The sequence below is a fragment of the Diprion similis genome, chromosome 11 (genome assembly GCF_021155765.1).
Source record: "Diprion similis isolate iyDipSimi1 chromosome 11, iyDipSimi1.1, whole genome shotgun sequence".
Classification (NCBI taxonomy): Eukaryota; Metazoa; Arthropoda; class Insecta; order Hymenoptera; family Diprionidae; genus Diprion; species Diprion similis.
In genome coordinates, this window is record NC_060115.1 from 7,267,557 (window position 1) to 7,294,650 (window position 27,094).

Below are 27,094 nucleotides of genomic sequence, written 5' to 3' on the forward strand. Positions count from 1 at the left end.
CAACTATGTTATGTTTATGTTTGCATCACGCTGGTGCAACTATGGATATAGTGGAGATAACCCTCCATAAATGTAGCTGTCAACGGCGTTTGTAAACAATAAAATTATTTAAGTTCAACGACGCTAATTAGGTAACTTGAAATAAATCGCTGATTCACTTTACTACACGTGAATCGTGAATTGACTGTTCAAACGCTCGTTGCTTTATCGTAAAGCGCGAGTTTCTTTACAAACAATTTGTGGACAGCTAGCAGTCTGTGTGTAGTGGAGGTCTAATAACATGCAATTTTTTATTGGTTTTAGTAACTAAACAATGGAGGAAGATTATAATTTGGCCGAGAGATATCGGATAGTGAGAAAACACTTGGATCGATTAGGTTATCGGCAGGCATTATCGTTGGATGCTTTGCCTTTGATTGAAAAATTACTCGCAGATCTTATTCAGACAACCGACAGCCTCAAACACTTCAAGTCGGTCGCTCAAGATAATATAGAGGTAAGATTTCTTCGTGAATCACTGTTACTATATACACTGATGCGTCTAATAACATTTTCTACTTATGAAACTAGTTTAGCAATGCTCACTTTGACTTTAACTTTGAAAACTCAATACAAATTGTACTGTTTTTATATTGCTTATAAAAAAAAGAAGCATTATGATCGAGAAAAAAACGCAACTCAATATTTCATTCATAATTTGTTTAATTTTTGGCACATGAGGTGACAGGTAACGTAACAGGTGGTAAGTTTACGCTTGTGTATTTGCATTAATAATCCCACAGGAATTAATTGTCTCATAAAAAGCTTAATTTTATTTTACAATTACCAGTAATGTACGGTTTTATATTTTCTAATTGTCATTTCTTATGCTGTATTTTCCACAGGAATGTAGAGATTTCTAACTCAATAACCAATAAATTATTACGTCTTGAAAAGAATAACTATGAAAGTTCTATACATTGATTAATGCTTGCTTGATTGTAACTGTATTCAAATTTCTGTTCCACATTCTTACTGATGAATCGGCTGAATCATCTGAATTAAAAGTTGGAGAAGCAGAAAAATTGAAACAAATCTCCATGAGTGACTCGAATCAAGCAACGACTGTACTAGTCAGTAGAAATAAATCTGAGCAAAATCGAATTTATCGCTAGCTAAGATTTCAATATTTGTACAAAAAGTTACAAATCATTAAATTCTAATCCCTTCTGTCTGATTTTGATAGTTTCAAGCTCATTTTGACCACATATTTCTTGTTAACTAAATCTGTAAAAACTACTTGATGAGCGTGTAAGATATTTTCAATTATAATTACGTGGACAATTAAGTACGTAAGTGTTAACTCATATAATCTGTTTTACTGTATTGACATAACTCTATGTCTTGTCTCTGGAGATGACTGTTTGTAAATGTTTTTACATTTTTATTTTATAAAAGTTTAATCATTGTGAACGTTCTAATTCTAAATTCTTTTTTTTCAAATTATTGATTGATATCTTGGCTTGTATTATTCAGATTTGCTTAAAATCATTTCTATTACATAGTAAGGATGCTTTTCTATTTGTGTTCACTGTCATTGGTACAATCTTTTCTAACTTTTGATTTGGAATGTCTCTCCGATTGGTCCTCAATTTATTGCTTATCTATTGATTTTCACATTTTCGCTTATCAGGCATGTAGTCAACTGCAACTGGCAACTGAGCCCTACAAATGCGACAACGCAAGGCTAGTACAGGAATGTAACGAGCTTCACTTGAAATTGCTCGAGACAAATGAAAGCCATCAGAAGCAAATCAAGGAGTTGAAAAAGCAAGTACGCAAGTTAGAAATCGACAATAGCGATCTTCAGTTAGTATCGTCTCGAAATAATAAAAAAATTAGAGATCTCGAGGCCGAATCAGCTGGAAAAAGTGCCAAAATTCTCGAATTACAAGGCAAATGTTGTAAGCCTGTAATAAGCAACACTAATCTTGGTAATAACAATTTTTTTTTACTATTCATGTTCACTGGTGTTTGATTTGTGTCCATTTTAAAGACAGCTAAAAAATGATACAAGTAAGAAGTACTTAATAATTTAGAAGAGAGAATCCCTGCAAATAAGTTGATGAAAATGTAAAAATTTGTTCACGTTTTGACTCATCTAATGAGTGATTCAGTTGGCGTTCAAAAGCATTGCAATAAACTGGAAATATTTGGTGAAGAAAAAGAGAGTTAATTGGAACACTGGCATTTAGTTGACTTATTCACAAACAGTTTTACCTTCATTTTCGTTTATGAGTAAACTTTGCGTAATGCTTGACAAAAAAGAAAACGTTCATACAGAGCTACGAAACGCTTTTATTTACTTATTGATTTCTGGATTATTCAAAAGCCATAAAATAATCATGAAGTCCTTTTAGAAGGCATTGATTAATGCGAAGTGTTTATATATTTATGCTTTATAAAATTATGCTTCCTTTACAGCTACCAAGAAACGAGCTTGCTATCCGCTGCGAAGGCCGACGCTAGAGGCAGATCCTTTGCCAAGAACAGGAAGCAGTCCTTCCACATTACCCAGTTCAAGACACGTTGAACCACACATTTTTGATTTATTGGAAATGGCAGACCACAGAATGAACTGTTTAAATCGTGAGGTAACCAAAGTCAAAGGTGATCTCTCAATACAAAACGAGAAGATACATACACTCAAATTACAGGTACAACAGTCTCATTGAAAATTTGCATGAGTTTTGGATTCTTCCTTGAACTACTTATATTATAATTCTCATCAAAATATTATCTTATAACGCTGAGAATTTTTTTTTTTTGCATGCTTCTGACTTTGAGATAGTTACATTTTATACAGAGATAAAGTAAACAACGTCGCTGAAAGCTCACTTGGCAAAATGTGAGTTCAAAGAGTTTTCTATAGTTTGGAATCCAATGACTATTTTGTTTGAATGAAACAACGAAGCATTTTTCATACACCTAGAACAACATTAAAAATCTACAATTGAACCTAACAAAACTGTTGGAAAAAATAAAATTTGATGCATTCTTGTGTTGTTAGCTAAAACGTCATTAAAAAGCATAAACTCTTTTACAAAATTCTGTGATATTGTCTATTGCAAACTCTGAAACCGAGAATACTAACGTTTTTTATAGCTAGCCACAAAGGAAAAGGAAATAATGCGTTTGAAGAAAATGTTAGATGGTGGTCGTCCCTTGTCTGCAGTAACTAAAGATTGCTTTTGTAAAAAATTCGACAAAACTCACTACGGAGATGGTGGTGATCTGAAGGTTTTAGAACGTGCTAAGCAAGATTTAGAAGAACAGTTAAAGGGTAAAAATTCGTTCCTATTTGACAATTCTTAGAACTGAAAGCCTGATGCAATTAGGTTTATTTTTTTTTTTTTTTTATCAATCGACAAACAGATTCGATGGCTAAACAGCACGAAGCTATGTCTAGAGCCTTGAAACTAGCTGAAAGAAATGAGGAACTTGAAAAGGAGCTCAGAGACATTGATCATATTGCACTAGCTGTAGAGGCAGATTGTAACAGTGCTGTGCAAGAGAATAACAGGAGAGTATGCAGATTACAGGTGAGATATAGCCGTACAATTTATGACTGTAAATTCGGACATAAAGTTGGCTATATTGATTTATTCTGCAGGAAAAAATTGAAGACCTTATGACACAGGTTCATGTGCTTGAAAGTGAGTTAACCGTTGAGCGTAGAGAAGCGCAAGAATTAAGAGCAGATTTAGAGGGCTGCAAAATAGAAAAACGGAACATCCAACGTGTGTTGGAGTCTACTTTAGATGAAAAAAAACAGATGACCGATAGGATAAATCAGTTGACAGTAATCGGTAAATATTCGAGAATTTAATTATTCGGTATAAAGGGATTATGATCAATAACGAATTTCACATGTAAATCAAATGACTAGCAAATTTCGGTGATCTGTCTTGGTGGATGATTAGATGAGATAACAAATTGAAATTTAGATGAATTCATGAATGTAGTTTGTACAACTATTTGCCACGTCTTGTGAGAGCAATGAAAGAAATTTAATACGTTTTTGTACATTGAAAGCACATATTAATATTACAGAAAAAGATTTACATGACACGATAGAGCGTCTTACCAAAAGTTGCGCAAGCCAAAGACAAGAAATTACTAATTTGGAATCTTCTAACAACATTTTAAAAGATCAGATGTACTCATATGTTGGTGGTGGTGGTGGTGGGGATGATAGGGAAAAGAATAAAGAAAAGGGGGAAAAGAATGATAAAAATAAAGGAAAGAAAGTACTAAAGAAAAGAACGGGTAACTTTGCGAATTACGAATAAATTGCTAAATATTTGACCAAACCGCACAGTATCTCGTATCTTAAAATCCTAAATAGTATTTTATTTCTGTAGCAGCCAAAACTAGATCTACGTCACCTACGGTGACCACACAAAATCTGAATGGTCACAAAGAGGACGAAGTTACTAAGGATGTTGTACATCCTGTATCAAATGGGATGCAAGCTTTTGGAAATCAGAAAGTAGAAAGCGAGAAGGACTCTGTGATCAATTCCGTAAGTGTTTTTTTATTCACTGAAAAACCAACGTATAAAGCGTAAAGAACATATTTATCTAGCAATTTTCTATCACATTTTCATGAAAAATGAAAATATATTTCAATTTTGCAGTTGAAGAAAACGATAGAACGACTGGAAACTGAAAGGGACTATTATCGAAATGAATACAATAAATTCAGACAAGAGTTTAACTCTGTATCAAATGGTGATAATGTAAGAAAGTTTTTTCCATAATTTGGTGCGATAATTTATCAAATTGTTTTACTATGTCTATCGTATTGATATAAAGAAAGGAAGAATCCAAAAATCGAATGTCACACTGATCAAAATCAAAAAATACTTTTACGTACATGTATCTAATTAAGCACAGAGTAAATTAGTACGTACCAATTCCCAGCCTTCTGAAATAATTCTCCTTTCACAAACTTACATTTGATATGATGGAAGTGGTTGTTAATCTTCAAGTTTACGATTTACACGATAGGCTGACTTGTGGACTCAGTCTCGCGAACTAAGGCGTCAGCTAAACGAGAAAGAACAAGCTCTGGCCGAACTTCAGCGAGAAAAGAAAGCCGTAGATCGCGAGAAGTTCAACTTGGAAGCGAGGTTACAGGCCTCAAAAACCCAACAACGGAGGCCGTGCGTTCCTTGCAGTCCCTACAGTCCTTGTAGGCCAACTGGCTCTTGTAATTGTTCAACAGCATCTCCTCCCTCTCGTGGTGATGCCAGTTCAACTAAGGTCCTTTTCCATTTATTCTCCCTTTTCTTTCTTTTTTTTTTTACTTTATAACGAACTTCGGTTAATCAACTTTGAAATGATTGTTTCAGGCCATGGTAGAGCGTCTAGAACGTGAAAGAGATACAGCAAGAGCGGACGTTGACCGATTGGTGGAAGAACGTGATGCTTTGCGCGAACGACTTAAGGTAAAACTTAAAAGCTAGATTACTAATAATTATTTCTGATGTTCCTTGTTGGTTTACAGAGTTTATAAAAAATTTTACCACACTTACCTGGCATCACAGATTTTCCTAGGACGTACATTTTTCATAACATTTCAATTTATTCCCCAGTTGACGTGGGATAAAAAGTAGAAAGTAATGCATGCTCCGTTAGTAAGAATTGTGGGAATGCAATGTTATTCGTGAATGGGTGTTTGAATATCATTCGAATAGATAGCAGTAGACGCTCATACAACTGAGCAGCGTCGGTTGAGGGAAAGTCTATCTGAAGCAGAGACAAGACTGAAGCAATTGGAAACTGAAAGACAGGATCTAATGCTTTCTCAAGGCACTCGACGTGCTACTATAAACGGCTTGGAGGATCAGTTAGAAGATTTAAAACAAGAATTAAGGAGGACTAAAGAAGAACTGACAACTCAACGTACCCAGTACTTCCAGCTCAGGTATTCTTTGATGATAATAATAATAATAATAATAGCAATGGAATGGATGGATTTAAAATTATTTTTACTGTTGCCCTTATTTTCGTAGAGCATTGCAGGAGCAAACTGATCAGGCTCTAGGCGATGTTCAAGGGCAACTGGGTCAATCAGAAACAGAGTTGAGCAGAATGATAGATCATAAAAGAAATGTAGAACAGCAGCAAATGCAACTCGATAATCAGGTCAAGGAGTTGAAACAGGAGTGCAACATGTTGCGTTCGAACTTGGCACAATTGGATCAAGAAAAAGATCAATTATTGGTAATTACCTTTATATTTATAGACGAGATCTTGACGTCTTAAGGCTTTGACTTATGAAAATTGTTGTTGGTGTGATTTTTTAATTTTTTATCTTATAATTTGAAGATGAATCTGGATGAAAAAACAGAGAGGATAGCTGCACTGGAGCGTGAAGTCAGGTTCAAAGAACAACAGAGCAATGGACTGGAGCAACAGGTCTCAGATTTTCAGCATAAATATCAGTGAGTAAATTCAGTCTTTATTTACAGAAAAAAATGTAGAAATAAATTTTAAGGGATACGATATCTATGCGAAAAAAAATTATTTAACAGCATATTTGAAGCTTATAACTACGTATTTACAAAGTTAAAAATGCTCGTTAGTTACCAAATAAATAAGAGTCCTTATTCAATCACGTTGACGTGAAATAACGTGGTTATTTAGTGACATTACTTCACTCAACAATTCTAACAACATAGAGGGTATTATTGAACTTTTTTCCTGATTTTTTTAAAAGAGAAACAGCATTGATTGATTTTGGCTCTAATATAACAATATCTCTGGCCATTTCGATATACTTCTATTTCTGGTTAACTAGATTGTCGCTTATTAGGCTACTTAGCAATGCCTATTATCACAATTCGGTTTAACCATATTAAAGCTGTGTGGCTAACATATGTGTAAAAATTAATTATCCATTAAAAGTTTCACTATCTTTTGTAGACTAGCTTAATTCTAGAAGTCATTAGCGCATAGTATCGTTTCAAAAGTCGATTGATTTGATTTGTTTATTGAGAAATCTTGCCAGACTGACTGCTGGTGGCTGACAACCACCCGGTGAAATTAAACTATTACTCTCTACTTCCGAAACTTCTACGCTGTCTGTAACACGCTTATATCCAGGCCTGCATTCACATCTCGCTCTGGGTCTCTCTTCACCTTCCGCTGTCTGCCATAAATCGACTTTGGCTGCTCGTTGAGCAACTAGCCATTCACCCTCAGCGCAAGGTCCTCTGGTGTACAATTTGTAACAAGTTTTATTAATCACAGCCATGCCAGGTGTGTTTCTGCAATTTTCTTCCACATCCTCCGAACATCTACCAGACTCTTTGAGGGCGTTTGTACATCCACAAACACCGTTGTAACTGATTCCGTCTAGAGAGGGTCGCACGTTGTAATCGTATAAAACTATTTGACCGTTGGGACATGGTCCCTTGGAACCAATTTTGTAACAGGTTTTTTCCTGTGGGAAATAAAGTCTCCCTCTTTTGCATGGCACAGGGATACAAGTTGTTTCGTTCAATAACATTTCACCGTTATTGCACGGTCCTCTTGTGTGAATTCTATAACACAAACCATTCTCGTAGAGAACATGACCCGGTTTGCAGACGCATTTAGCTCGAATTTCCTCTGGATGATCCTGTTGATCCGTTGTCGTTACGATAAAGTGATGACCCATTGAACACGGTCCTATTCCACCTTGAAGTGACACGTTAACAAGTTATGGTAATTTCCATAAATGTAGAAACTTGAATTTACGAATTTGTGTAGAATATTCTTTGGTGCTTTGTTCGATTACCTAATTGATAACACATATTTGACTCTTCGTGATAGTGCGGAAGCCCGTTATGGCAGCCGCACAGCCCTCCTGGCAGAAATAATTCCCCAATTTCTGTACACGGACCTTTCGTGTAGTGCTCGTGACAACCTCCGCCTTCACCGGGCCAATGATACCTCCCCAATTCGCCTTCGGAGGTGCACGAACATTCCGGTAAATTATCTTTTCCCATGACGAGAAGCTCTCCTCTTGGACACGGACCTCGACTCAACTTTGGATAACATTTACCATCTCTTGGCCAATATGCCTCGCTTTGTTCGGGACAGGATTCTAGCTCTTGGCACACACCCCATCTCGGCTTTGAACTTGTGAAAATGATTAGATAATCAAGCATCAGGATCATCATCTTATTCTAAAGCAACTGAGCAGTATATTAATCAAGTACTCTGAATTAGTCTGTTATTATTTATTTCAGTACCTTGATCTACCGCTAATGTCTGGAACAGGTGAAAAATATTGACCCGCTGGGCAGGGTCCCCTTGTGAATATCGAATGACAAAGCGTATCTCGAGGAGATTGCGCTGTACCTGGAGGGCATCTACATTCCGCAACCGTACCTCCTCCTTCAGCTGCTGGGCTCAGTTCCATTGTTTGTGGACAAGGTGCCCCGATCTGTTATAAATGCGGGCATTTTAATAAATTCTCAAAAATTAGTTCAAGGTCTTGATCATGTTCTTGAAAGCAATATATTCAAATTTAGCCTTAGGCTTGTTATTATCTATTCTACGCACCTGAAATATTTTGTAACATTTTCCATCCGCTGGCCAGTAAAGCAGCTGCCATCCACGAGGCTGAGCAGCGCAAGGATTGTTGGAAGGGTTTGCCCATGGTGGTGGCACTATCGCTGCTCCTCCTCCAACAATCAGAGTCAGCCACAGTAGTTTTACCAGTAGGTTCCGCATAATGCTGAAATTTAAACAAGTTTATTTAAGATCATTCAAGTTACATCGATGCATACGCTTGAAAATGTTGAAAATTTTTAAGTCTGGTAGCGTTTTTCATTATTACTGCAGATTCTATTCAACTGCATCACTCAATTTTGGTAAATAGTTTAGTCAGTAATTTCTGAGAGGTCTTATCAGTTGCGTAAAAAATTGAGAATTCGCGGTTTTCTCGTTTGTTGCAACGCCTTTTAGTTATCTGATTGCGAGCGCGGCACGGTTAAACAGGTTTTCGTAAAACATGATCAAATACATTGATCACCCTCGATAGAAATTTTTAGTTAACAACAATTAGTATTAATTTTTATCCGACTAAGGCGCTGATTATTCCACTCACGATTATATCTGACCATTCGCTGATCATCCTCGATTCATTTCAACTTTCTTTTCACCCCTTTTTGAAATTTATTTTTCACTTTTCCTCGCAGCTTCTTTTCTTTTTGCGTAGAGTCAAGTTTTTTTTAAATCTTTTTGAATTTTCTTCTATTCGGAATAAACGGGATCCTTCATCGGCGAGACGCGGAGACGTTTTGAACATGGTTGTCACGCCGACGATTCAAGACTCTTGATTTCATTTTACTCGCGTACCTACTTCCACACATCGTGTATGAGGTACAAGTGATGCACGCGATTTGGCTTCGCGTATAGCAAACTGGACGTGGAATTGGACGTTCGTATGATACTAACAACAGTATTTTACAGGTGTGTGTGTGTGTGTGTGTGTGTCCGGTTTATATACATATACGGATACGGAAAAGTACTCGAAGTTTGAATAAAATGACCGGATACTTTCACTGTTTCTCCATGGCAAGGGCATTGCGAAGAATACCACGTGGCTCTGAATTACGACGAGCGAATACCAACGATTTTCTGATCACATTTTTACCTCTTCTTATTCGTCTACTATTTCTTTACAATCCTGATTTAGTTTTCATTGGATCTCGATTCTTTGTCTGAAAATTTTTTGAAGCAAGAAATAGATTTTTTTTTTCTGTGTTAATTTCGTTCGCGAACGCTTCTTTGATGTTGCTGTGCAAATATTCGTCTGTCTAGTCGTTCCTCGTGTATACGATAATAAGTCCGAGTTACGAGTTAAGTCTGCTTTCTAGTGGCTTGAACTGCTTGAACTCTGATAGTCAGATCCGCGATTCTGTCCGTTTGTTTAATCGTGCGCAAAGAACGGAGACGCAACTTGCCTCGCGACTGTTATTTGTATGTCCACCCCCTTTCATTTTTCATCTCTGTTATCAGGCTTTGAATTGACTATCGAATATAAACGTAAAATTGTTGCGAAAATTTGAATATTAAGTAATAAGCTGTTTTAATTCCTACGTAGAATTCTTTGGGCTATCTTATAACGATACGAATTTTCAAACTATAATAACCACTTTAGAAACATGCGGGATATCTAACAAGAAACAAAAAGCAAAATCCATTTACCAAAAATCACAAAATACAGGCATAAATCTAATAACGAAGCAAACGTCGACGCTGTTTATCCGGATTTAATTAACCACGTCGAAATCTGTATATTGGCACAGAGGAATTTCGCACTTGAGGCCTTGCCGCGAACCACGAAGGTCGCGAGGATCACGGCCGTGGTAAAGGCTATCTACATACGTACACACCTATAGTTAAGAGACCGAAATAACCGCGAAACGAAAAACATACCCATCAAGCCCCAAACTGGGTATTGGTGCGTACATGTGCTCGTGGTTTTAAGGGTTCATGATTCTCGACGTGCAATAAATCTCCCATCAGATACGATCTCATAGCAATTAGCTATATATAATTATTCGGCGCTTTGATGGATCGAGAAGGAAGTTCGAATCGTCGCCCGGTATTATCATTATCATTATTATTATTCATATTCGCATATTGACCGATACCTTTCAAAATTGTACCTTCACTTTCAAACGCAGTGCAGCACAATGTTAAACGATGCGCCCGAATTTAGCAATCCGCATTTTACTCTTGCACTCGTCCACGGCCATGACCACCAGCGTGTATGGTGAAATTGTTACGTAATTACCGAAACTTGCTTCGTGTATTTCATGCGGCTAGCCTCTGTTGCGGTACGCGTTGAATTCCCGGATTCCAGGGGTTTTCCCACATCCAAAGAGTCCCTCATCCTTGCTCAAATTTTGTTTAAGCAGCTATTTGCGAAGGTCGGATTTTAAAAATCGCCCGCTATTTATTGCCCGAATCCTGTTTGCTTGTGGAAAGTTTTTTTTTTTGTTTTTTTTTTCAATTTATTTCCCATAAATTGTGTACGTGTGCAATTCTTGTTGCTAGCGGATATATCACCAGTTGAAGATAAGAAAGTAATACATTAACACATTTATGAGCTGGCCACAGTATCTTTATCTGGACGTAGGTATCTAATGCAGAATTCAGACCCATGTTTAATACACATAGAAACGCGTTACAGGTTTATTTTTCGTATTTATAATAAATTTATACGTACATACATACATGCATACCTGGTAATAGCTATAACCAGTTTTAGAAATTAATGATTTAAATTATACACGTGTATTATAGGTATATACGTTTATTAATTACAAATCGTTATGAGTCAATGTGCTCGAGCGAATGACTGTAGAAGGTATATAATTCGCACTTGCGAGTTGATAACGAGTGTGAGAAAACACTTGGAATGAAATGAAACTAACGCGTGCGAGGAATCGTCATAAAGTTACGAAACAATGGGGAAAAGTAGTGAAGATAAAAATAATAGTCAACGAATAATTGTTAAATAACCAACCACATAGGTATTATTTCGCCTGCGAGTATAGTTTTCATAGTTCTCAAGTTCACGTAACGCGTCACGCCATCACGCAAGATATGATCTTTGCCTCAAATCACGCACGGTGTGTGAAACAAGTATGCAGGCATATGGTGCATGACGCGATTATGGTGGGGGGTGTAGAAAAAGTGAGAGTACAAGTTACTTATTGTTAGTAAAGTTGTCATAATTTTGCGAGTAAATATTACGTTACATATATATATATATATACACACATACACATCTAATGTTTTAACAGTAATTGCAAATACCTAATTCTTTGCCTATAGTTATAGTTTGAATTTCATATACATAATTATATCGAATTCGCTGCATAATTGCAGCGTGGAGTTTCAAGTTGCTTTCACATTTTAGCAAGCTCTCCTTCTCATTCTCACCTACGTATCCAGTGTATCAATATATATATATATATGCATTAAAAAAAAAAAAATTGTTTTCTCCTGCCTAAAATCTTCACGTCGTTCGGGATGCGGACGATAAAAAATTCGGTGGGAAATTAGGGTATTTTATGTTGAATTCTTGGTTCGTTTTTGAGACCTTTGAGATTTCTGGCTTATTCATCGTGCGTCTTTTGTGTACACGAATGCAGCTTTCGAAACAAGGAGATTTCCTCGAGTTGCATACAAAACAGTTCACTTCAAACGGTCACGGTTAAAACGTTCGGTGAAAAACGTCGCTTTGAATTCTAACGAGATCAAGTTCACGGTTACCGGATATATCACACACTGCCTTATATATATGTATATATATAACACACTTTGTGATTTGTTCGTACCTACAGTTGTCGATTTTGTTGATGGGAAAATTAATCTGAAAGCTGAGACGCGTGGCGTGTTCTTCGTCGATTAGTTACGGAAGATTAGATTCTCTTATATATATTTATTAGTTACTACTATTAGTATAATATGTAATAAACAAGGATTTGACGGGGAAAATTACTCTGTGATTAACTGTAAGAGAGAACGCGAAACTAAACGTATTTTAATGGAAAATTTCGTTACAGTTACAGTATAAATATATACCTGTATACACAAATCAAACGTTTCTCGTCCAAGATTTCTATACACGAGTGCTCGTTTCGTGACTTTTCTAGATCGAGTACGTACGTAGCTATTTCACGCCAATTTTTACGTTTTAAGATTCTTTTTTAACATCCGTGTGGCAGCGAGATTTGGGAGGGAATCGCGAAATAAAAATAAACGAAATAAATTAATAAAACAACTGTTGCCACTGACAGTTGACGGTCGATTTTTAGTTTTTCGCCGCGATAACGTCTCGTTGGCTACAATAAATGCGTTGCAGGTTTGATCGGCAGTTGATTAAAAATTGTTGGTACAAACGGATGATACGCAATGTATTGTCAAGTATTCGGTTTGTAATTAGAAAGTAACAAGAAAGAAAAAGAAAAAGAAAAAAAAAACAAACGAACAGAAAGAAAAAAATTTTACCATTTATCCGTCAATTTCTGAAATCCAGATGCTTAAATTCTTCCATAAATGATCTGTCGTAACGATTTGCTGCCAACATCATGGAGACCTGTTACCCCATGTGTCCCTATTGCTGCCTGCCATGCGGAGATGACATGCGGCTTAGGTACGGGATGTTGAAAAACGATTTTCAATCATTCTTTTTACTTTTGATTTTTATTTCTTGTATTTCTTGTATTTCCAAATAATTTACGCAATGCTTGTGCATACATAATATTTGGGCTTTAATTAACGTTCGCTTTGTCATGCCAGTCAAATTCATGAATTATTGATAAATTTTTAATCGCTTTGGACAGACTGCGAACACTCGATTCCAACTTTTATTTTACATGGTGATGCAGAACGTGGAATGAGTTGAAAAAATTAAGCAAAAATGTAAACGCACTGTCACAAGGTGATTGATTGAGCCTCATTTTTATACTCCGATGTTATGAGAATGAAGTTAGTAACGTTATTGTGGCAATTCGTGTTTAGGTAAAATCCTTACTTCGCACCTTTGGGAATCAAGTGTGAAATTTAGTAAATCTTATTTTGCAAAGCCAACTGCTTGAAAGTCATTCGAAAGTTACGCGATAATGATTTTTTCACTGATATTTCATTGTGTTAACGTTACTAACTTCACAGCCTTGGGATTATTGATACCTGCAGTGACAAAGAAAGCTTTGTGTTTCTAGACGTATCGTTCCAGCATATATATATAATAATAATTCTGTATTTTATAAACAGATTTATACTATTCTTAGAATGTACTCATATCTTCAATTATCGTTACAGAATGTTCACACAGCGTGTGTAACGTTTAAATTAATCATCGGCAATCGTGTTATAAATTGACTTGAGATACGGCCAACTTCACGTCAGATTATGAACCGCGGCTGGCAAAAAAAAAAAACTATTGAAATTGATTACCCTCTTGCGTGGATTGATCGTTAATTCGTAATATCGGAGTCGTCTCTGAACATTTCTATCTATACCGTGAAACGTGAAATTTCTCGTGGTTCGACGATCTGCGGAGAACGCGAAATTACACGGACAGTTAATTTATTATATCCTACTACCGCTTCTACTCGAATAGATCGAGCGATTATCCTTACCGAAGAAATTGCACATCTTTAACGTTGAATCTTTCTTCCTACGCTGCGTTGAGTCGTTCTTTCGTCAATATTGTTTTACGGAATATTTATTTCAACTTACATATCAATCATATCAATTTCTCGATTGCAATTGCTCGGGTGGCGTATACGCAATCACGCGAAGATTAAATTCTTCCGAAGTAAGTTGATTCGAACTTTGACTTGTCGCATTAAATTTAGAACACTTTGAGTTGGCTTTGTTTAACCGCGGTTCGTACGTCTTTATCGCTGTTTACCCGTTGCAACAAAAGAAATAAAAATAAACGGCCGTTTGTTACTTGCTTGCAAAATTTCTGATATCTTATATAAGCTTTATAAACCGTTGCTACAGCTTGAACGAAAATTTATTTAAAGAAAGTTCAATGATATTTAAGTGACCCGCTTCTTGATATACTCGAGTGTTGCAACTAAGTTGGAAGAAAAAATTTGTTGTATTATATGTCTTAAATAATAAACCCGTATACACGTGATATTTGATGAAATAGAGATTCAAAATATTCTCAAACCTGAATAAACGCGTTTAAAAACAGTTGCCGTAAAAACGAAAGTGAAACCGAATTAACGACATCGCGAAGCAATTCTCGAATCTCAAATCTCTCGATATGTATATCTATAAACGTAAACGTTTCTCAGTTCTCGTTCAAAATCTCGATTAGTCGATTTTACCGAGTAATTCGCGTATACATAATTACATACAATAACGTGCAATAAAAGTGCGCATCGTGCAGATTCTATAACTCATTATTATTCTTATTATTTCCATATGAATTTGCATTATTAATATTTTTTCCTTTTCGTCTTCTTTCGACGTTTCATGACACTCTCCAAAGATTTATGAACTTTTCTATTAAAGCTGAGGATTTAAGAGACAAAAAAAAAAAATAAGAAAAAAACAAAAACGAGAAGCTGCATCGTTTCATACGTAAACGTGTTTAATGATTATCATTGTAGACACTAAAAGGCTATAACATGCCTCGAACCACGTTGAAATATTGTACACGATAAATTCTGGCTATAGATCGTTAATTTCTCACCTATCCGTTGTTGATTCCGGTATAATACGCGTATCGTATATATTCCAAATTTTTACCACACCGATCACTCTGTTTAAATCACATTACAAGGTTCAATTTTCCCGTTTATACTACAATAATTTGTGCTCACATCTATAATAAGTTCACTGCAGCTATTAAAAATTTCGTATTTCATGTAACACGTATATATTATATTATATTGTATACACTGTATGGGTTAAGGTTTATAGTTATATAGTAGCGCTATCGTTGAGTGTGAAATATTTGGTAATTAATTTTACACGAAAACGTCGTCCTGCAGAGTGGCTTTTATCGTAATACCTAGACGCACGTGTCTCATCGACGAGTCGCCGGTTGACGGCAGGAGTTTAGCTCAAAGACTGACTTCGGATCTGACTTCGTTCTATGGCTGTTCCATAGAGCTTGTTGCACGACGCTGTATTCCTCACCGTGTAGTATAAGGCTGTTACCTAACTCCGCGAGAACGAAGCTCCGAAACTGAATCGCGATGGGGGTAAACCGTCACGCGTCCTCGTATATAGAAACTTCACTTTCGTTCGCGGACGCGACGGTTTTTAGGTTCAGCATTATGTTATCCGATGATTCGATCACTTTTTCGTGTAACTTTGCTCTACAGTTGAGGAAAGTTGGAATTGTCAGATTTTCAAAATTTCCCAACTTAAGTTTTTTCAACGAAACTGAATATGGTAGAAATGGGCACAAGTGTCATACGGTTCAGACTTTGTCTTTTGTTAATTTGGATTAAAAATTTTTCGAGGTTTCATTTGATCGATGGAAATCTGTCGTGCTGGATGGAAAAATTGAATAGTTGATTGACCAAGTGAATATATAAGCTTGATATGTCCTAGTTTTTCATTTACAAATGAAATTGAATTTGTATCAGGTTCTATTACTGTATTCTGTATATCACAGATTTTCATTCAAACCGAGAAAGCCGGATATACCGGATTCAATATAACGTAATAAAAGACATTCAATATTCATGTTTCCATCGGAAGTTTGATGGTCGTCGAGGCCTTGTTCAATTGCGTAATTTCATTAGTGCCCCTGAGGGTGTTTGATCCCGTAACGGGACCGATGAATAGTTAATCTCAGTCACAGAGAGCAAACTTAACCAGTACTTGCCAGCTCATGTATTCATTCACTTGGTGATGCGAAGGTGCGGACTGGGGTTTACCTTTATGGTTGTCTCGCAATGACGCAACTTCTTGCACCACGTACAGTAGAGGTCTAATATAATTTATGATTTGCACCTCAACGAGTTCACGTTTCAGGGATTTCCCTACGTCCGGGTCCGGGTTTGCAGTATATATGGATATTATTAGAGATCCTTTCAAGTTTAGGTCAGACAAAGTTCACCAGGAACCGTATAAGTTCGGTTTTTTGTTTAATTTCAATGTTGGATGATCGTAGATCGGCTTGAAATATATATAAAAGAAAAAAAAAAGTCTATAATTGTTTTCAGATTTTTATTTCGAGCCTTGAGTTTCCCTGCTGACCTTTTTTTTTTGTACTGAATTCTTGAGCAGTAGAATGGAATTCCCTTCGCATCTTCTTTTTGTACAATCGAAAATAACGACGGTCAAGAAAAAGTATAAAATACGACGTTATGCAGCTTGAAAAATGATTGAAAAATAATATGAGAAATTAAAACATACAGGATTCGTGTGTCATGTACGATCTAGCTTAGAGAGCAATTTTTTCCACATTTCGAGCCAACATGATCTTCCATTTACCGAACACCTTAGTGTACGTAGGTATACCTAAACGCTTATAGACGTTCATTGTCGAGTGCATCGCCTCTGCGCCGTATGGCTGCAGTGCCAGCAAGATGATGCGAGAGATGCTGTAGAGAGAAGATCTTGCATTTTCTCTATCCCGTAGCAACGGCAGCTCTATCCTCACGGCGGTGATATTGCATCATGAATTCTGACTACACTCGCGTGTTTCCATATCTATATACTCACGTATGTACCACGCTTCAGAGACATACACCTTCGGAGACTAGGAAACCGCTTTTCTACTCGACGGTTCGGAAGGTTCATCTCGCTATCTCGGCTCGATCGTTGATCCTACGTTCCTGAAGTACGGTGAAAACTTTTATCCGACTAGATGGAATTACACTGTACATCCACGTTGTTGGGATCATATCTATGCTGCAAAACCGGTGGTTATTTATTATACACGGGTGTACGATTTCGAGAAACAAGATTCCGTTGCTGAAACCGGAAATCAGTATCAGCTGGGTGTAGAAGAAGTCGTGCAATCTGTCTTTGCATTTTTTTTACTTACATTTAGCTTTATTTATTCAATGTGTTAGTCGATCAATCGGAGGATTATCCGCGGAATTTTATACGTGACTTGGAGATATTCTTCTTGGTAAACAACCCTGACGTATTTCGGGTGGTGGAAAAAATGCATGGAATTTCACTTAATCATGCTCGTCGCGAACCTGTATTTCGTATTCTTCGAATGAGCTTAAGCGACGAATATGAAGAACAAACTTCTCGAAAACCCGTGTGGAATGCAGGGAGCATTTAGTGACCCTGAATAACCCGCGACCATGAAAATAGTGTGTGTAAAATATGTGAAAAGGGGGAATACGTGATCTGCATTACAAATTTTTTTTTGTTTGAAAAAACCTCTGCGAGACTTTATTTCCTCTCGACTTGTACCGCGTCTATATTATTCATCTACTCTTCAATGGACGTGTCTGAACTTCTCGATCCATCCGATTCCCCTGATTCTAATGCATTTCGCATTCAGAAAATTTGCTAAGCGCTTTTTTATACGTTTTTAGTATAACATGGATTGTTCACACCCGTAATAACTCTCCGTTATACATAAACTCTCATTTTCGAAAGTACATTATATATCACGCACGGTGTTGCGGTCTTTTATCAAATCCACTTGCAGTATACTTATTCTAAGTCATTTCTCCGATAATATTTATGGAAATTAAACTGTGATTAAAATCCTGTTGATTAATTACATCGAATCAGTTACAGGGTTAATTAAGTTCTGTTTGCTTGGTGAATTGGTCTCTATGATCAATCGAATGTCTCGAGTATGTGTATAATACATCCGTGGCAATAAAAAAAAGCCGTACCTCATAGCCATAATTTGAATATTTAATAACTAAATGAATTACCGGCTTTTACCTTAGCTTCAGATGGTACACAATCGAGCCTTATACCTTCACGCATATTTTATATTATTGATCAGCTGCCGACTGCATATACCTGATATTAGCTTATGGTAGCAAATTTTCATCTCCGCTCGCATAGGATTTTCACTTTCGTTGTACCTTGGACGTGTAGTATATGTATAGCGTTAAGGTACCAAAGAGGCTGCACGATCAGCTCGAACCACACGGCAAGTGAAAGTAGTCGTCTTTGTGCTGGACAGCTGCTTGTGTTTCTTTCTTCATCACTTCGTTCGTTTAGTATACACAATCGATTTACCGATTACGCAATGTCTCCTCGCATAATCTACCAGCTCGATTTATAATGTTCGGCAACCGGTGTTCTCGCGGTTGACAGAAAAAATTAGCAAGCTCCATTTATTCAGTCTTGACGATCTATCGACAAATTGTGTCATTTGCGAAGAGTAAACTGCCTAAGGGATTTTTAAAAAATAAAAAACATTGGCTAGTACACGATGATTTTGTACAGAAATAAAATTATCATTACAAAAAAGGTGCTGTTTGCTTAGGAATAAGATTAGTGAGTTAATATATGTTTATTTATTTATTTATTTTTTTTTTTTTTTTTTTTTTTTCAGAAAACTATCTTCATGTTTTTTCAATTAATATACCTCAGCCTAAAATGTTACAATTAATTCCTCGAAACGGTCGTATGACACATTCTTCTTCTAGGTACATACACCCGGCCTTGTCCTCTTTATCGTATCCAGAGAGAAACAGAGAAAGAGAGAGATATGTTTGCATCATGCGAAACATTACGCACTTACACCACGTATTCCGAATCGTAATAAGTCTGGTCAATTATTTGAAACGTCGTTTACGCGCGATTGTTAAGTAATCTTCCTTTTATTGTCGAGGGTGAATCTTAATTGGCTTGGACGCGTCGATTAATCTTGTGTATTGGTACATGTGTGTGTGTGTGTATGTACTTATAATACTTATACTGCATCGTGCTGCATGCAGGCCATAGTAATTCTTGACCAATTTCATAAACTATTTCTTAACTGCGTTAACTTGCAACGAATATTTACTGGGGTTTATCACACGTGGAAATGTCCGGAATTTTAATTCATATTATTCACGGATCGAATTGGTATCAGTCTAGCCGGCTGGTTGACGAAGATTTTATTGTACCTACCTAGCTAGCGTAATTTCTTATACGAATTATGAAACGCACTGGTTTTCATCCAGCCATGTGATGAAATTTTGCGATTCGTGGAATTCATTTTCCCTTTTCACCCATACATATTGCACATATAATATGACGTGTAAATATTTACGAAAGATCTTGAAAATTCTTGGGCGAAAGGTGAAAAGGAAGAAAAAGGAAAAAAAAAAACACTCTTGCTTTTTTTCTTTCTCTAAATCACATCGCGATGTTGTCATTCTTATCTGAATCATGCAATCAATATAGAATCCCATCACGTAATTTATCCGAGACTGAGACTTTCTCTCACCGGTATATAATAATAAGATACTCAAATTGTTACACCTTCGAACATTCTACGATGGTTTGTGAGTGTGTATACGTACAAATGTATTATTTTTATCGCACTTAACAACGTTACAAAATGTGAATTTATGTTTGAAAAAAGATTGGTTGAATACGAAAGTGAAAAAAAATCGAAAACGAAACAGCTTCTGTCACTTCAGAAAGATCTTCTTGGTTATTTATTTAAAAAAAATTTTTTAATATACAGAATATGCGTGGACCAGACTGCCGAGCAGGAACGACAATTGCGTACAATGGAGGTGGAGATAAACAATCTTCAACGTCAATTGACATCAGCATCGATGGACCGAGAAAATGCAATTCGGGAAAATTCACGGCTTCAAGACGACCTGGCAGCTGTGACTTGCGAATGTCGCAATCTTCAGCGGGATTTAGAAGCATCTCGGGCGGAATCTTATGATTTGAAACGTCAACTGCAAACTTACGTCACCGAAGTTCGTCGAGCAGAAGAACTGTTAAATAGGAAGGTAAGATTTATATCTTTATTATAAATTTTTTTAATCTGTTTATATACTTAAGCTCTAATTTCGTTAAATGGCTTGCAGGAAAATGAAAGATCTGAAATGCTCAACCATTTTAGAAGTTTGAGCTTGGAAGCTACAGTCTTGGAGACTAATAATCAAAGCTTAGAATCTGAGGCTGCGGAAGCCAGAGGTGCTCTTCAGACTGCGCAGGATCGTTTGCTTGATCTGGAAAGGCAGATTGCTGATCGAGATTGTCTGATAAGGGGCTATGAAACTCAGGTATCTTTTTTCTCAGCTGACTGCATATTCGCAACGGTGTAAATTTACAAATGTATCCGGAAGTTGAAGTCCTCATTTAATCGTGATCCTGTCCAACTTGTTAAAATTTATAAGATTGATCAAGGTAATTTTTAGAGGTTCCTGTGAAGATACGTAACTACCGTTTAAAACAGCGGAAGATATTAGGTAACGATGATGCTAATCTGCGAAGCAAGAAGATTTTATATGATAACTAAAACATTGAATTGTCTAGTGGAATAACACAAGTTATTTTGCACTAGTTTTAATTATTGCTCTTAGAATATATTACTTGTAATATAAAATGAATACACTTATTCTACCTAGGAATTAAACTTGTCCGTAATTTGAACAATTTACTAAATAGAATTTAGATCATTTAATTGATATACTTTCACCTGACAGGAAATATATTTGTAGACTAAATATGAATCAATAAGCCAACAAGGAAACAATATATTCTCGTATTTATCAAGTTTTATACAATTGCGCTGAATTTCTTGCATTCCAGATTGCAGAGCTAACGCAAAATGTTGCCAGTATGGAAACGCAACTGCATCAAGAAAGTGAACAGAGACGACGTGCCGAAGGAGATCTGAATGCAGTTAGGGACCTTTGCGTTAAATTAGATCAACAAAAAGAATCTCTCGAGGTACAGCTCGGTGACAAAGAAGCAATGAGAGCACAGGTAAGATTTTTTTGTACACACTTGATGACAAGAATTAGTAAACCATGGATTTATTTTGAAAATGAAGCAACAGTATAATTTCATAAACATGGGCATGTATCAATTTATTTTTTAGTGTGAATCCCAACTCGCGAGATTGCAAGCCGAGCAAAATATGGTACAAGATCAGATGAGTAGAGATAACGCAGCTGTCGATAGATTGGAAGCAATGTTGAATCAAGCAAGACAAGAATCCCTGAGCAATCAGACAACGAACCAGGAACTCCAAAGCGAAATGGCCAGACTTAAGCAGAAGATTAGTGATCTCCAAAATAAATTGTAAATCGTTTGACAATATATATATACAATATTTTATACCTGTTCAACTTGATAAAATTAACTCTTTAAGTATTTCTCAGTGGTGACCTTCCACAGGTCTCATGACAAGTCTTTAAATCTTCTGTATAATTGAAGACTCAAAATTCGTAGCTAAATTCGCGAAAAATTCTGTGCTTGTAAATTTCAGTTTTTATTTACATCTGAATTCCAGGCATGCAGAAACATCTGAGCTAAGGAGATATCAAAACCAAGCTGCCGAGTATAGTAAGCAGATAAGTGAGTTACGTCGTCAGATGACTAACGAAAGATTTGATAGAGCAAGAAAAGAAGAAGAAAGTAGGAGGTAATGTAGAAAAAAAATTAGTCCTTGTTTATAATAAATTTGAATACTTGCTATAACAAGATTCTTACGCATACTGTTCACCTGTTGAAAAAATTTTTCGGTATAAAACCACTGTCGTTTTATATTATCATAGAAATGCTAATAGGAATGAAAAATCTATCTTGTGATATAGAGCGAGTTCACCAAGTAGTTCTGAGAAACAAACCTGTCCTCCATGTACTGCTTTCAAAGGTCCTACTCCTGCCCCACGTCCAGACCCTAAGACTGTTAATCAGTGGAAGGTCCCGGCACCCAGGTAGATGTTTTGCCATTGACTGGTAGATTTATTTCGGCCCATTTTTCATGCCCAATAATGTAAATGTAAAATACTACAGTACTCGACAACAATTTTGCGTAGGGAACATTCAAAACTGACTGCAAACTTTTATTACTCCTGGCAAATCAGTAACTCGTTACGTGTGTTCAGACTATTGATCAAATTTCATAAATCAAGTCGTAATATATTGAATCTGCCAGGAATGCTGACTGGCTCAAAAAACCTTATACCGCGCTCCCATACTGTTCCTGCATTAAGAATCGATCATCTGATGGTACTGGAATGATAAATCTTGAAAGGACCAACAATTCTCGGCATCCATCGCCACCAGCTTATGCTGTTCCCAGTCCACATGTTCCTCCCTCAATGCGTCCTAGAACTGCAAATTTGAACTAATAGAAAAGTTTTGTCCAATGTTTATAAATTTACACATTTCACTTCTGTTCTTTCTATTGTGAATGTAAATGATTGATAGTGTTCGTGAACTAAATGTTCTTTTGATAACAATGTTTATTGTAATTCAGATTTGTCAGTGTAATAATATTGTAATAATGTCAAATTACCCAAACTTGTGTTGGGGTCACGATGCACGACTCACTTTTCATTCATCTTAAACTGCTCGGTAGCAAAGATAAATGATCATTTTTCCATCATCTACATCTACTCATTCGACTTAACATTTTTATGCAATATACGGCATTTTGAATATATGTTGAACGTTAGTCAATGGTGGTTGAGTTTTCAAACTCAATATAAACCGGATGAAAGCTTGTACCTTTTATTTTAAAGATTGCATAGCAGAAGGAAAAGTTTAAAGTTGATAGCATAGTATGTCAAATTAAGTAATAACTACTTCCAACATTCTTATATTAACTCCGAATTTATGCTAAACATTATTGTTGCTTATTGTTTACAGATCACTAAATTCAACGCCAGAGAGTTTGAATGTAGATCTCAATGTAGTTATATAAAGATTGATCTAATATGCCTTGATTGGTAGCCATAGAATATCAGAAGAATTGACGGAAAGCTGTTGCAGTAGACCAGATCTGAAGAAAGATGCTCAGCGAACAAATAGGTTTAACACAAATTCCTCTCACAACTCTGCATCGTCTAATTCGCTGTGCAATCAACTTGTGAGTAACAGCAGAGCGATCAACGATTACAAAACGCAAGAAATCGAGGATGTACCTTGTATTAATATAATTTTGAAACCAATATTGGATACTAAGACTGAACAGAAAGATAAAGGCGTACAAATAGTAGAAATAACAGCCATTTTGGATAATATTACCAAGCATTCAATCAACGACAGCAATCCTTCATATCTTGATACGAATAGAGATCAATGTCAGACTGCTTCCAAGGAAATAGAAAAGGTGAAAACAGAAAGTGTCAAAATACAAACCGGAAGTGAAAAAAATATTCAAGACATTAGCATAGAGACCAGAGAATCACCAACTGATGAAAATCTTATAGGGATCTCTACAAAAAATCAAGTGGTCACAGAAGCAATTAGGAAGAGTACTACCGCAATCCAAAGTATTCTGGATATAGAAGAAAGTAATCAAAACAAAGGCGTGCAATTTGAAGATACTAGTGCAGGTATAGCCAACATCAATAACTGTAGTGGAAATCTGATTGAAGCGAGTGATTGCCCAGAAGGTCATTTATTATCCAATCCAGATTCAACTGGGATTAACAATGTTGATGATTTATCTATAATCCGGATCGCTGATACACAACAGAGAGGAACGATGGCGCAAGAAACATCGACAAATTCGCTGGAGTATTTTAATTCAACGGCCAATTTATTAATAAACAATGAGGATAAACTAAATAGAACTTCGGAATTAAAATCATGCGTTAAGAAAAATAATCGAGCAATGGACGGAAAACTGTCTGAAAGAATAAAACAGAAAATCGACAATTTAGAAACTGAGAGTTGCATTTTAACAGAATCTTCAAAACAAGTTACGAATAAAAGTCAAGGGACGCAGCATAAATCAGCAATAATTTCAATCAACCGCTCATCTTGTACTGATTTGTGCAAAGATATGGCTTCGCAAGCAGAACTATTTAAAGATTGCTCATGTAAAAGTCGTTCGTCTGCAGATGATGGTACTATATTGGAAAAAAATACTAGCACATTGCCCTCGGTTATAAGCAATAATTCACCCATACCTAGAATAACGATAAATACAACAAGAGGAACAGAACAAGATTTGCCATCTAAGAATGAGTTATCTAATGTCTCTATTTGCACTACATTTGCTAACCCAAGTTCAACACCTTATTCCAGTCGAAATGAGATATCTTCTTGTTCGGAGCGAAATTTTACTGCTAAAGACGTGTCTTGTAGTCAAAGGTATCCAACAATAGAATTAGAATGTTGTAAAAATGTCTCATGTGAGCAGCAGTACCCTGAAATGGATAGACTAACTGCGCATGAAAAATCAACGGAAAAATCAGCTGAAATAAAGAAAAATATCGCGGTATTGAATGGTGGTACAATTACCCAAGGTTTTTGGACTGACGAAATGTCAACATTAAACACTTTGGGTTCCAATGGGAACTCATCTGTTCGCGTAAGATCTACAAATACTTCTGATGAAGCAAAAATGTTTGAGCCAAGGGATACCTTGTTTGTGAACAATAATTACGCTCCACGGTTCAGTCAAGAGACGGAAGATGTTCCCAACCCTAATAAACGATATAAAAGTGCATGTGTTGGAACTAATTCAGTTTCTTTTTCACAAATGTCAACTACTACCAGTACCAACGTTGAAGATAAAAGAGATTCCATACTATCAAACCAAAATACCAGAAGTATCCTGACAGCATCTGATTTAACAAGACCAGAGTTTATACGAATGTTAACTGAATTAAAGGAGCACACCTGTAGCTTAGAAATGCAATTATCTGCTATGAATGAGGCAATGAAACGGAAGCAAGCTACTAGAAGCAAAGCGCTTAGCACTACTTTAAAAAATTATGAACCTGCAAAGCAGATTACCCACACCTGTAAAATGCAGACTGAAGACAATAAAACTATGAACGAGCTGACGTGCTGTGCGAGTGCATTGTCTTCTACCGACTACGACAAAATTGCTTCAGACCAATTCAAGACCGAAACTTCAACAGATACTTTGTGTTGCAATACTTCACGTGACATTTCACTCATAGCAAATAACCAAGTAGAAGAAACTTTTAGCAGAAACACGGTTATTGATAAAGTACACAACAGTTGTTCCCCTCTCAAGTTAGGTACTAGTCAGAAGACATCCTCGCACACAGTTCGATCGACCGAGCCTAAACACATTACTGTAGCTCTTGACCGATCGAATATTTCAGTGACAAAAAGTAAGTCAAGAAATCCTGTATTCAGAACCAAAAGAAGTTACTTATGGACTCCTTTACATGAGGCAGACTATCGAATGTGGAAACGCAAGATACACAAGCCATCTACGAAGTCGATGATTATACCGAAAATTCTGTTACAATCTGTTTCACCCAATACATCCACGGAACGATCTAAAGTTGATGTGTCTTGTAGTCCGACACATTGTCACATCCAGCCTGATCCGACTCTACTTGTACCTCCAGTGCAGAGGATGTTTATGACTGGTTCTGTATCACCGATATTCAAGCATGAAAAATCTATTGCGTCAGGACCGTACTATGTCAATTCGACAACTTCCAATCCTTCTGTTGACAGAGAAACTGTAAGACCTGTTTTTATGAGTTCAACACTCAAGAAGCCTATTAAAGCCAGTCGAACCATTAAATACAGAATAGTATCCCAATCAGGAAGTAAAAGTGATTATAATGCAATTACTGCTGCTCCGACTCCTTCTAAATGTAAAGATACAACATCTTTGATATCTTCCTGCGATTTGGATACATCAGAATACCCAAGTGCAGAAAAAATGTGCTGTCAAGGTACAGAAATGGAATCTATTTCACCAGTAGTCCAGCTGAGTCAAGAACACATCATTCCGACATCCCCATTTACATTGAAAAGACCTAAAGTAAGACCGCAATTGGGGATTAAACAGAGTCTTTTTAAGCATCGAACTAAAGATCACCCCAAGTCAATTCCATCTAAAACTTGCTTTTCCCCATCTACAAGCAGAGAATCGTTTTGTGAATCTTTGTCGAACATGTCATCAAAAAGCCAGCGAGTTCAAAAAGGCTCTACTAGGCCGTCTCCGTTTCGGCTGAAAAAATTGGGTGGGATACCACGGTTGAAGCAGTTGTCTATCAATAAACAAGTTCCCTCTCATATATCCATTGAAACAGACAATAGTCAAGCACACTCTGATGACCAGGCTTGCTGCAGTACAGAAAATCGTGGTAAAGTGATATCAAAGATAAATGTCTCGACACATTCGAGCAGGGTCCAGTCTCTACCAGCAGACGAAATACTTACTAAGTTGTTAGAGCCACATTCGGGCAAAGATCATTTTGCATATTCAATTACAACAGAGCAGAATACCCCATTTTTACTAAATACTTTTGGTAAATTTGATTCAGAGGAGGAAGTGAACTCCACAGATTACGTAGCAAGCAGAACTGGAGAGGAATATTCCTGCAAAGAAACAAAAAATGATGCGAACGGTAAAAAACGCAAATGGAACTCTGGGAGTAAAAAATTGA

At 36.5% G+C, this 27,094-nt stretch overlaps 2 protein-coding genes across 6 annotated transcripts; one reads left to right on the plus strand and one right to left on the minus strand.

Annotated features, from left to right (window-relative positions):
* On the plus strand, positions 1 to 23,771 carry LOC124412793 (centrosomal protein of 135 kDa). Of its 3 annotated transcripts, none has more exons than XM_046892914.1 (20): positions 1 to 131; positions 304 to 496; positions 1,673 to 1,973; positions 2,464 to 2,696; positions 3,145 to 3,322; positions 3,415 to 3,581; positions 3,653 to 3,843; positions 4,399 to 4,564; positions 4,679 to 4,780; positions 5,052 to 5,306; positions 5,396 to 5,491; positions 5,741 to 5,970; positions 6,059 to 6,269; positions 6,375 to 6,490; positions 20,197 to 20,476; positions 20,555 to 20,752; positions 21,282 to 21,458; positions 21,574 to 21,776; positions 21,988 to 22,119; positions 23,352 to 23,771. In XM_046892914.1, the coding sequence occupies exons 2-20, from the start codon at positions 314 to 316 to the stop codon at positions 23,404 to 23,406; spliced, it is 3,474 nt and encodes a 1,157-aa protein (XP_046748870.1). In that variant the 5' UTR covers positions 1 to 131; positions 304 to 313; the 3' UTR covers positions 23,407 to 23,771. The 3 variants fall into 3 exon arrangements, with proteins under 3 accessions (XP_046748870.1, XP_046748868.1, XP_046748869.1); XM_046892912.1 differs by lacking the exon at positions 23,352 to 23,771 and adding an exon at positions 22,292 to 22,427; XM_046892913.1 differs by lacking the exon at positions 23,352 to 23,771 and adding an exon at positions 22,292 to 22,427 and having other exon boundaries at positions 2,464 to 2,633.
* Positions 6,799 to 15,389, minus strand: LOC124412795. Of its 3 annotated transcripts, none has more exons than XM_046892916.1 (5): positions 15,271 to 15,389; positions 8,598 to 8,772; positions 8,285 to 8,478; positions 7,828 to 8,171; positions 6,799 to 7,727 (listed from the first exon to the last, which is right to left on the minus strand). In XM_046892916.1, exons 2-5 carry the CDS (start codon positions 8,766 to 8,768, stop codon positions 7,012 to 7,014), a joined length of 1,425 nt encoding a protein of 474 aa, XP_046748872.1. In that variant the 5' UTR covers positions 8,769 to 8,772; positions 15,271 to 15,389; the 3' UTR covers positions 6,799 to 7,011. The 3 variants fall into 3 exon arrangements, with proteins under 3 accessions (XP_046748872.1, XP_046748871.1, XP_046748874.1); XM_046892915.1 differs by lacking the exon at positions 15,271 to 15,389 and adding an exon at positions 9,897 to 10,059; XM_046892918.1 differs by lacking the exon at positions 15,271 to 15,389 and adding an exon at positions 9,145 to 9,194.
* Positions 23,772 to 27,094: the final 3,323 nt, after the last annotated feature.